The following is a 12,244-nucleotide window of genomic DNA, read 5'->3' on the forward strand; positions in this document are numbered from 1 at the left end:
TATGTGTGTGCTTTTTTTAAATGGTGGCTTTTTTAGTTAGTGCATGAAGACAACTTCCAGGCTCCATACTTGGCACCAGCTAATCAGATCTTATTTCTCTGATCCAGGCATTTCAATAAATAGGCCATCTCTTATGAACCTGGCAAAACTGCTGATTGAGTAGGAGGGACAAATAATTAGAAATGCAATCCTAAGTACACAAATAGGTAAAAGGGCCGGGCGCGGTGGCTCACGCCTATAATCCTAGCACTCTGGGAGGCCGAGGCGGGTGGATCGCTCGAGGTCAGGAGTTCAAGACCAGCCTGAGCAAGAGTGAGACCCCGTCTCTACTAAAAATAGAAAGAAATTATATGGACAACTAAAATATATATATACAAAAAATTAGCCGGGCATGGTGGCGCATGCCTGTAGTCCCAGCTACTCGGGAGGCTGAGGCAGTAGGATCGCTTAAGCCCAGGAGTTTGAGGTTGCTGTGAGCTAGACTGATGCCACGGCACTCACTCTAGCCCGGGCAACAGAGTGAGACTCTGTCTCAAAAAAAAAAAAAAATAGGTAAAAGAATAAAAACACTGTAGTACATACAGACAATGAAATATTATTCAGTGCTAAAAAGAATTGAGCTATCAAGCCATGAAATGACATGCAGAAAACGTACATGCATATTACTAAGTGAAAGAAAGCCTTCTGAAAATGCCACATACTATATGATTCCAACTATGTGACATTCTGGAAAAGGCAAAACAAGGGAGACAGTAAAAAGATAAGTCATAGCCAAAGGTTAGCTGGGAAGGAAGGATTAATGGGTGGAGCACGGAAGATTCTTAGGGTAGTGAAACTACACTGTGTGTAATACTAAAATGTAGGTACAAGTTATACATTTGTCCATACCTGTGCAACACCAGGAGTGAACCCTATGGGTTTAGGTGATGATGATGATGTCAGTGTAGGTTCATCAGTTGTAACAAATGTACCACTCTGGTAAGGGATGTTGATAATGAGGAAGGCTATGTATATGTGGGGGCAGGAAGTATATGAGAAATCTCTACACCTTCTCAATTTTACTATGAACCTAAAACTGCTCTAAAAATAGTGTGTTTTAAATAATAAATAATTAAAGATTCCAGGGTCCCACCTCATAGCAAAACATCAACATGTAATACATGCATATACTTTAAAAGTTAGAAAACAAGAGGTCACTGTGCTCTTCAGCTCTGCTCTCCAGGGTATCCACATTTAAATCTTTTCCTGTTATTAATGTCTGTTTTAAAGAATTAGTTCACACTATTTGTTAGTGTTCCGATCTTAAATATCTTTTGTTTTCTTGCCCTGGAATCTATCAAAATCTGTTTTGACAGGTAGAGAATACATTCAATCATATTGAATGTATATTGCCTCTCAAAATCTTGCCTATGGCATCAATTAAGTCACTAGTGCCTTCTTTCTTTGGGTTCTTAAGTAGGACCTAGTCAACTCCTATAAGGAAACTGCCCGCATTTTTTTTTTTTTTTTGAAACAGCGTCTCATCTGTTGCCTGGGCAAGAGCTCAGTGGTGTCAACATAGTCCGGTGCAACCTCAAACTCCTGGGCTCAAGCAACCCTCCTGCTTCAGCCTCCTGAGTAGCAGGGACTACAGGTGTGCACCACAACATCTGGCTCACCTTGTTATTGATGTAGCCAAAGATAATTGTTTCAAAACAATATGTAATCCTCCTCATTTTTCCTTTAAAACCCCTTGTCTTCCTTTACCTCCCTGGATATGCCCACTGTATTCCCATTGCAATGCTACTCCCAAATAAATATCATTTTTTTAAAGAGTCTCCCTCCCTGTTTGTTAGTTTGACAACCTTAAAAGCAAAGACTGAGGTTTCCTGAAAAAAGAATTCTCATGACTGCAACATAGAAACCCTGCTTTGAGTTTCCAGCCTGGATGGAGTTACATTTGGGGTGGACAGGAAGACTGTTAATCAGGGCCCAGAGCCTTCCATAAAAGAGGATGAGTTGCCAGGAGATGGGCGCTCACCGTTGACGTCATGGAGCGACGGGGGAGATTTACGTGTTGGCCGTGCTGCGAGGTAGCTTTACGGCTTCTGGGTATGAGCAGTGTCTGCACGAGGTGTCGGGGAAGGGTCTCTCCTCCGCGAGACCTGCTGAATGAGTCACCTCAGGCCGCAGTCACGGTCCCCACCGGCTTGGGCAGGTTTTCAGAAAATGTCATTGGTTGAAGGCCAATAACTCGTATTTCACAATGATTTCATCGTCTTTCACATCAACCCTAGGCGGTATTTTTATCCCCACTTTATGAACACGGAGACTGCGGTTCAAAATTCAAGACTCTTGCCCCAAGATTCCTGGCAAGTATGAAACGGTGTGGCTCCAAGCTGGTCCGCTCCAGAGTCTTTGCAAACACTCTCCAAAAACCTTGCGCGCCCACGGGGAGCGCTGAGCAGAGACGGTGAAGGGAACAGCGTCTAACTCTTCCCTTAAATTGCCTCCACAGTTTCAGCACCCGGCCGGGCAGCAAGGCAACCTGCCCGAGGTCGCTCAGCGCTGACGTCATGGAGCGACGGGGAGATTTACGGGCCGGCCGTGCTGCGAGGTAGCTTTACGGCTTCTGGGTACGAGCAGGGTCCTGCACGGGGTGTCGGGGAAGAGTCTCTCCTCCGCGAGACCTGCTGAGTGAGTCACCTGAGGCCGCCGTGTCACCTCAAGCCGCGGTGTCTCGCGGGGGTGTGTGTGAGGGAGGTGGAGTGCGGTGAAGCCTGGGGTTGTTCCCGCACAGGTTTGCTCAGCTTCAGAATTTCAGAATTTGCCTGACCTCGGATTTGAGTTAGTGGGACTGGCGGGCTGGTGTGGTGCAGACAACCTTGACTTGGGAGAAATTTCCGGAATCACCAACCTCCGACCCCTCCACCCCTTCGTTCCAATGAAAACAAGCCTTCTCTGCCTACTTCCTAGTGTGGTTTCCAGAATGTTTTGGAAACTATAAAGTACATTGTTATTAAGCGTAGTTGTATAATGTAGGTTAAGAAGCAGGTGGAGCACTCTGGGAGGCCGAGGCGGGCGGACTGTTTGAGCTCAGGAGTTCGAGATCAGCCTGAGCAAGAGCGAGACCCCGTGTCTACTAAAAATAGAAAGAAATTATATGGACAGCTAAAAATATATATATGGAAAATTTAGTCGGGGTTGGTGGTGAATGGCTGTAGTCCCAGCTACTCGGGAGACTGAGGCAGGAGGATTGCTTGAGCCCAGGTGTTTGAGGTTGCTGTGAGCTAGGCTGACTCCAGGGTTACTCTAGCCCGGGCAACAGAGCGAACTCTGTCTCAAAAAAAAAAAAAAAGAGGCAGGTGGATTTACTCCTCTTTAAAATAGCCGGTAACCTAGAGAGAGTCCCCAGAGTAGTAGAATTTGTTAGACACTCTTAAGACCTCTGGTGACTAAATAGCAGCTTCTACAGTTGTAAAGCAGCAAATATGTTAAACGTAATGATCCCTTTAAATATAAAATTTGCTTGCCAGACTTTGCCTTTTTTTTTTTTTTCTTATAAGGTCTCAGAAATGTTTGGGGATCCTGTAAGTATAGTATTCTCTACTGGAGGGAATATATTTGTGACTAAACGAATGAAAATGAAAACCTGAGACAGTAAGAATGGATTTTGCCTTTATAGCAACCACGGGGAAACTGGAAATTAAAAGCAGAAAAAACATTTACTGTACAGCTGTGTGGTGAGTGTTGTAATTTGTCATAAAAATGGCATGTTCTTTAAAGAGTTAATTCATTTTATAGTCATGCGCCTCACCTTGATGTAAAGTAATTTTAAAGCTATAATATATTAATCAGATTGTTGTAGTGGAAAATCAGCTGCTATACTTGTTTTTGCATTCAAGGAAAAAAAGCATTTTTTGTATATAAATTAAATATTTGTTAAAATTCCTCAGTATACTACATTACTACATTGCATAATGTAGGCAATTTGGTATTCATGTGCAGGAGAGGGTAGCAAAAGGTACCCTTCGGCACTAACTATATGTTGCAAAATAAACTCATTCCCAATAATTATATTGCATGTTGTAGAAAGTTTTTCTTATATTTATATAATGATCATTTGTGTGTCTGAGGAAAGCTTAAAATTACATCTCTGGATCAGAAAAATAGCTAGTATTTATAGGAATGATTACTAAAAAGAAATACTGTAAGTACTGAAGTTTTTTGTATTTTAAAATTTTATGTTTACACAACATTTTCAAGTGTATGGATCTCAGCAGTTGTAGGTTCATTGTATTGTCTTTGAGAACATTTTACTTTTTTAATTGATATTAATTAAATAACATGGATGAAAATTTTATTTTGAATCAGTAAGGAAATCAGTTCAAATAAGTATAAACAAAAAGCTTGAATAATTAAAATAGGCTACTTGATAAATCTTATTTGCTTTGAAATATGGAAAATAGGGTTCAGAGAGGAGAAAAAAATCTTTACCTTCAAAAAAACCTAATAGTTGTGAGTTTTTTTCCATTGATCCCTAATGTTTCTTTGATGAAATACTGTTTCAAATCTTTTTATATAATCTACCTTAAGAAATTCAGAGACCATTGTATTGATATAAGAGTTATATTACATTGTAATACTATATTCAAAGTCTAAATTTAAATGAACTCATGGGCAGTTTAAAAATCAAACTAGAGTACAAAGAACTTGTTAACAACTATAAGTGTGACTTCTATAAAATAATAGTGATACACATTGTTTTTATATAGTGGTCTAAAACTACATGGATGGGAATAGGGTTTTTTTTTTCCTATTAATTATTTTGCTTTTATATAAGTTTAGTTTCTACAGAAATTTAAAAGCAGGCTTTATTTACATTATCATTTTAAAGTCACTATTCAGGATTTTAATCACTTTATCTTAACCTGTAACAGTAACTGAAGAAAAATTACATGTGTGTTGCTTTATGTTTTTTTTATTTATTTATTTTTTTTTTAGAGATAGGGTCTCCCTCTGTCACTTAGGCTGTAGTGCAATGGCCAATCATAGCTCACTGCAGCCTTGAACTCCTGTACTCAAGCAGTCCTCTTGCCTCAGCCTCCCTAGTAGTTGGGTACACCACCACGCCTGGCTAATTTTTTTGTTTGTTTTGGTGTTTGACAAGCTCTTGCTTCATTGCCTGGGCCAGAGTGCTGAGGCATCACCATAACTTACTCCAACTTCAAACACCTGGGCTCGAGCAATCTTCCTGCTTCAGCATACAGAAGTGCTAGGATTACAGGCATGAGCCACTACTGTGCCCAGCCGTGGCTAATTAAAAAAAAATTTTTTTAGAGACAGTCTCACTGTTTTGCCCAGGATGAGCTCGAACTCATGGCCTCAGGCTATCCTCCTGCCTCTGCCTCTTGAGTAGCTGGAATTAATAGGTGTGGGCAACCATGCTCAGCTCTAAATTTGGTTTTATTGATTAATTTTTTATATATTTCTTTCCTCCCCACCCCACCCCCAGAGATGGGTCTCGCTCTGTCGCCTCTTTTACATTGTGGTCAGTTGACAGAAAAGTCTGCATTTCTGCCTGTTTCATTTTCATCTATGTATACCACTCCCCTCCCAAGTTTTTTTCAAGCATTAGGCTGTTTGTATCAAATTAATTTTCACCTTCATTGTTCTTAGTAAAGTTACCATAGACATTTCATAAGCGCAGAGTCTGCATTTATCTGTCTCTGTTTATGGTTATTTTTGTGAGGAGTGATTATAGAAAAGTTTCACCCTCTCCCTCCACCAAGCTCCCTAAAATGCCCCTTTCTCCTAACATTTCTGTATGTTTGTAGAGTTCTGTGCTACAAATTGATGTTTAGATAAACTTCAATGAAATGACTCTTCAAGAATTGGTGCATCAGGCTGCCTCTCTTTATTTGGACAAAGTAGCTGTGTATTTTGATGAATGCAACAACCAGCCTCCACTTTATTACACCTATAAGACTGTAGTGAATATTGCTTCAGAATTATCAAATTTTCTTCTATTACACTGTGACTTTCAAGGAATTCGAGAAATTGGTCTCTACTGCCAGCCTGGGATAAACTTACCCTCTTGGATTTTAGGGTAATATTTTTTAGAACTATAAATTTGATATTATTCTAAGCTAATTTATAATTTTTAATAAATAGAATATATTGCAAGTTGCTGTTCTATTTACTATTAGATGTTTCTGTACTGTTTGGTCAATTCTAGAGAGGTTAGAGAGTTTCCCCTAGTAGTATTTTTAAGCATTTAAATTAATTATTCTGAACTTAGTTAGGAGAGACCACAAATTTTCACTAATAGAACATTTAAATACTTCTAAAATGTAAGAGCTTCATTTGTCTGTTAAAAGAAAACATAATAATTTATAAAAATTTGTCGTTAGGTCAAAGAAAATAGATTTCGTAAATAACATGACTGTCTCCTCCCACCCCCACCCCTAGACTGGAATTTTAGGCCCTCAGGTACTTAATAAATGAATGAAGGAGAGTTTTGGTTAATGGTTCATAAAAAGTGAAATATGAGTAGGAAGGCACTTCCAACAAATAGTTACAAAATGTTCATTCATTTAAATAGTTCTAGAATATCATCCTCAAACAGCCCTAGGGTTCTGCAGTAAATAGAAGCTGCCAAAGGACTAGAGAAGTTGATATTTATCCTATAACATGGGTAGCAGTAGATGGATTATATAAGTATAGAGGAAAAATGTTCAAAAATTTATTCAATCGTTGACAATTTATTGAGAATTTACTATGTGTAAAGATCTAGTGTTCCTGAGGTGGACCTCAAAATACTTAAAATGAATAAATGATCTTTTATCTTGTTTATGCAAGTATTACTACATAAAAACCAACTTTAAAGTTTTTTTTTCCCTTAAGATATCCCGGTTTTGGTGAAATAGGTCTTTTATGAATCTGCATACTACAGAAGTTGCAGGTGGATGTTTAGTTTCTTTTATGTTACATAGGCAGATGAAGAAATTAGACTCTGCTACCTGTTTGATATTTTAGTAGTGGCCAGTACGAAGTGTATTATACTGTAATACGTTAACTTTTTAAAATCTTGTATTTGTCTATATAGATCTATGAGAATTTAGTATTATAAATACTCAGGATATCCATCAAGAGCAAGATAATATAACAATATTTATAACCAGAAATGTGTCAGTGAAAACATTGGAAATTTCTGATAAACAGTCAAGTGCATAGAGAAATAGAAATGCATAAAGGAAGATTATTTTCAACAGAAAATTTATGCTGACTCTACTTGTTTCTTTAGAATTCTCCAAGTCCCTGCTGCTTATGCTCCTATTGATCCAGATTCACCACCATCATTATCGACTCATTTTATGAAAAAATGTAATCTAAAGTATATCCTTGTTGAAAAAAAGCAAATTAATGTAAGTCTGGGTATTTAAATTGGATTTTGTGTATATTGCATTTATCTTTCAATTGAAGGGTTCTCTGCTATCCCCCTCTTGATGTCTAAATTTGCTAAATCTGGGAGGATTTCTCAGTCTCCGCACTATTGACATTTAGGGTTGAGTAATTGTTGCAAGGAGTGTCCTGAATGTTATAGGATGTTTAGCATTATCCTAGGCCTTCACTTACTAGATGCCAGTAGCACCTCCTAGTTGTAACAACCAAAAATGTCTCCACATATTGCCAAATGTCCCCTTGAGTTACCCTCCACCCCCCATACTCCATTAAGAACCACTACTCTATGGCATAAACATATCCATTAGCCTTATAATAATGTATTATGCATTGTTTTGAATTTCCTTTCTCTTTTCAAACTATTTCCTGTGCTGGAAAAACTTTTTAGTGCTTGAAACTTTTATTTTTGTATATTTATGGCGGTTATAGTGTTGATAGCATTAAAGAATTATAATCAAGCTTACATTTTGAAAAAGAGATTGGCAGTTAGAACAGTCCTCTCTAGAAAATTAAATTTGTTATTTTTTTATTTTTAAGTGACTGCCAACCAAAGATACAACCAAGAACCACTGCTTTGGGGGCAAGAATTGGTATTATCTAGATGCAGCCTAGGTTTCATTATTATTTCTTTATTGCATATTTATAAAATAATTGTTTTATTAAAGAGGAAGAATATTATAGAAAATATATTCAATTTAGCCAATTCTGTATGAACCAATTTATATTTGGGGGTAACCTAAATGTATTCTCTGTGTGTGTGTATGTTTTTTGTGTGTTTGTGTGTGTGTAGAGATAGGAAGTTTCAAGAGCTTGAGATATATTGAAGACTTCTTAGAGAATAGTGGGTATTAGAGTAAGGCTTCTAGAAAGAGACAATTGAAGTATGAATTAGGTTAATAAATATTTTCAAAATAAGCATTTATCAGTGTCTGGCCAAAGTTTTCTCCTCTACTCAAATTGGTTATTCCCTTTTTGTTAAATAAACAAAACTGAAATGGGGTTATCACATTTATTTTTCATAACAACCTTGGTGAAAATTTTACAAAAGAAGTGGCTGGACGTTAGTTAATTGTCAATATCAAGGTGGTATTTATGACTGCATGTACCTAAGGAGTTGGGCACATAGCAAAACCCTACAGAAAGTCCCCTGCTCCCTATTCCATGATTTCGATGATGGTATAAGTTATCTTCCTTCGCTCAACACAGGAGCAATCAGCAAGTATTTATTGAGCATCTATTATATATACCCAGTATCTACTAGTGCAGTGGCTCTCAGCTGGGGACAATTTTGCTTCCCTAGAGACTTTTGACAATGTCTAGAGATATTTTGTATGGTGATGATGGAAGTCAGTGCTACTGGCATCTAGTGGGTAGTGACCAAGGCTGCTGCTAAAAATCCTACAGTGTACATGACATAACCCCGCAAAGAGTATCTGGTCCAAAATGTCAGTAGTGTTGAAGTTGAGAAACCCTGCACTAGAGACACGGTGATTGGGTAGGCACTGATATGTAAGCTTTCCAGCTTCTTGTACTGTAGTGGGAGAGAAAAGGTTAATACTTCTGAACCTATAAGGTCCACTTAGCGTGATACTGTCCTAAGCCAAGTAAATGTAACCGAGTAGATGTAGTAAAATTTTAATGGATAAGGATGATTTTGAACTAGGTCTTAAGAATATGTAGGCCTTTAAATTTTTAAATATTACAGGCTACACTGTATCCTGCCCTCCTGATACAAACACATACAACAAATAAACAAAACACTATGGGCTCCTGGTTTGTGACTTTTCTCTCTTGCTGTTTATATTGATTTCTTTCATGTGAAAACTTAGGTTATGTTTCATTAAGCTATTTTTTTATCAACTTAAAAAAGTATATTCAAAGGAACCTCACTTTCAATATGTACAAACTGAATTTAGCATCTGTTCATCCAAACTTCTGCATTAATTCATCCCATCCACCAAATCACCTGAGTCATAAACCTAGCAATCTTCTTAGACTCACTCCACATCCAGAAAGTCACCATGTCTTACTAATTCTTTGCTCATATACCCTTTCGGATCACTGCTGTTGCAGCAAAGTAGTTCAGGCCCATGTAGCGTATCTGAATTGTTGCAAAGATTCATTAAATGGCTCTTAACAGAGTCTTGTTTATCATTCTGTCCTTGGTAGAGGAGAGTCTAGTTTATGCTGTTGCCACCTTCAATTGAATTCCATCACTTATAGGTTAAGGTCTGAACTCCTTAGTGCTGAGTGTACAGAGTTAAGGGTTTGCATCTCATCTCATCCATCAACAACATAACTCACCTTGTCCCCCTCCCCTAATTCTGTACCTTACTGGAGTGCTTAATGTCCTCCATAGCACCAGCTTTCTCAGATCAGATACTCCATGTTGGCTGTTTGCCTGAAGTCCCCATTTTTATTATTTGGAGAATAGCTACTTGTAGCACCTATGAAGCAATCTCTGACCTTCTAGGCAGAGTAAGTTCAGCCTCCTGTGTTCCCATTAACATTTCAAGCATACTTTATTATCACACTTAATATGTTACATTGTAACTGTGTATTTTTATTCCTGTTTATTTTGAAAATGAGTGTGAAAGTAAGGACAGTACTTTATTCTTAGAGATTTGTCATTTATCATTTTATCCCAGGATAGCAAGTACTCTCCCTACCCCCACGTCCCCCAAAAAAGCCATGTTGAATAAGTAAAGGAATACAGTTGGCTCTTCATATCCAGAGGTTTCCACGTCCAAGGATTCAACCAACTACAGATTGAAAATAGTCTAAGAAAAAACAAATAATAGAAAATAACAGTAAAAAATAATACAAATAACACATAGAGTATAGCAAGTACATAGCATTTATTTTGTATTAGGTATAAGTAATCTAGAGATGATTTAAAGTATGTGGGAGGATGTGCATAGGTTATATGCAAACACTATGCCATTTTCTATAAGAGACTTGAACATCCTCAGATTGTGGTACCTGTAGTGTCCTATAATCAATCCCCCATGGATACTGAGGGATGACTGTATTTCATATTACTTCTGTATAAAAAAGGAATATCTTTTAATGTATTAATATTGTAAACTTTGTCCCCCATCTGATACAGAAATTCAGATCTTCCTATGAAGCATTATTGAATGGTGACACATTTACAGTAGAACATAATGACCTAGTACTCTTCACACTTCACTGGAAAAATGGTGACGTGAACTTGATGCTAAGTGACAGAAAAGAGAAACATGAAAAAAGAAAAAACAGTGTAAGTTCTGACAACGGCAATGAAGAAAAAGTAGAAGAACACATGGATGTGAGGCTAAAGCATTGCTTAGCCTATGTTCTGCATACATCAGGGACTACAGGAATACCAAAGATTGTCAGAGTGCCTCACGAGTGTATAGTACCAAATATCCAGCATTTTCGGTAAGTTCCATTCTTTGAATCCTTAGAACTTGCATTTTAAGGGAAGAAAAGAGTTTTAAGATAATTTGTTTTTTAATTCTAGTCCCTAAATTGATAGTCTTAAGTAATTGAATGTCTTTTGTTTCAGCTCTATCTGAATTTTAGTTCTCTGCAGACTAGGTCTTTACCTGTTTGATCCAAGTCTAGAGACAGATCAACAAATGATATGGTTAGAGGTTTTGCTTCTCAATTATTAATAAATAGGGAGAAAGGGTTTTCCTGGCTGAGGTACCAGCTGAGGAGGTATGGGAGAAAGGAGTTCGTCCTACTAGGATGTGTCAGGGCAGGGCTGAGGAAAGAGTGGGAGGGCAGGCGCCTGGTATGCTTAGTTGAAGGTTAAATTTAATCCAGTAGATGATGGAAAACTATTAAAGGATTTGTGTTGCATTAAATTCACTCTAGTAGTAGTATTGTGGAATTTGGCTTGCTGATGTGGTCGAGAGATGAGAAATTTCTCAAGTTGGGATTCTCAATTTGGGAAGAAAGAGGAGGAAGTGAACCATAGGAGCGTAATCCTAGGAAATCAAAGGAGGAAACAAATAGAAATAGAAACCTTGTAGACACATATGTACATTTATGTTATAACTTTCATGTAATTTTAAATTTTCAAGTAACATTAAAAAGTAGAAACAAGTGAAATTAATTTTAACAATATATTTTGTTTCAGTATATCTAAAATATTCAATACGTAATTAATATAAACATTAATGAGGTATTTTATATTTTTACACTAATCATCTTCAAAATCTGGCATATATTTTACATTTGCACATCTCAGTGTGGACTAGCCATGTTTTTGGTGCTTGGTGGGTACTATATTGGACGGCACATGCAGGCCTAGAAAGAGAGAATAGTTAAATGCTGTAGAGAAAGATGTCTGTTGTAATTGACAATGTGTGAACTAAAATAAAATCTTAAGCCTGCTGGCCGACTGAATGGACCCCCTCTTGCCCTGGGGGGGCCCAGAAAAACCTTAAAGCTGAGTTGCTGGCCGTGAGAAGAAGGGAGGTTAGACAAGCCTTGTTATGCCCCTTGCCTTTTGGAGTTATTCCGTGTAACAATAAGATACTAAATCATTAACAGGACCTGAGGTCATGCAAGACAAAGATTAAACCATACCTGTAGTCCAATATGTGTTTGGTAGCTTGTCTCTAACAAGACTTCCTGACACATTCCAAGCCTTTAGACATAGACAAAACTTTTTATTTCTTTACCAATTACAAATCAAAGACTCTTTGAACCCACCTATAACCTGTAAGCCTCCCCTGCCTTTGAGATGTCCTGCCTTTTAGGGCCAAATCAATGTATACCTTTCATGTATTGATTTGTGATTTTTACC

General features: G+C 37.6%; 1 protein-coding gene across 6 annotated transcripts in view; it reads left to right on the forward strand.

The window, feature by feature from the left end:
- The first annotated feature begins 2,583 nt into the window (after positions 1-2,583).
- Positions 2,584-12,244, forward strand: part of AASDH (aminoadipate-semialdehyde dehydrogenase) — a 37,806-nt gene continuing 28,145 nt past the window's right edge. For 2 of the 6 annotated variants that reach the window (XM_069457082.1, XM_069457087.1), the window contains exons 1-5: positions 2,631-2,676; positions 3,546-3,722; positions 5,817-6,088; positions 7,286-7,406; positions 10,553-10,866. In XM_069457082.1, coding sequence (XP_069313183.1) covers positions 5,859-6,088; positions 7,286-7,406; positions 10,553-10,866 — 665 coding nt within the window. In that variant the 5' untranslated portion in view covers positions 2,631-2,676; positions 3,546-3,722; positions 5,817-5,858. The other 4 variants (XM_069457084.1, XM_069457085.1, XM_069457086.1 and 1 more) reach the window with 4 other exon arrangements.

The sequence above is a fragment of the Eulemur rufifrons genome, chromosome 24, assembly GCF_041146395.1.
Source record: "Eulemur rufifrons isolate Redbay chromosome 24, OSU_ERuf_1, whole genome shotgun sequence".
Classification (NCBI taxonomy): Eukaryota; Metazoa; Chordata; class Mammalia; order Primates; family Lemuridae; genus Eulemur; species Eulemur rufifrons.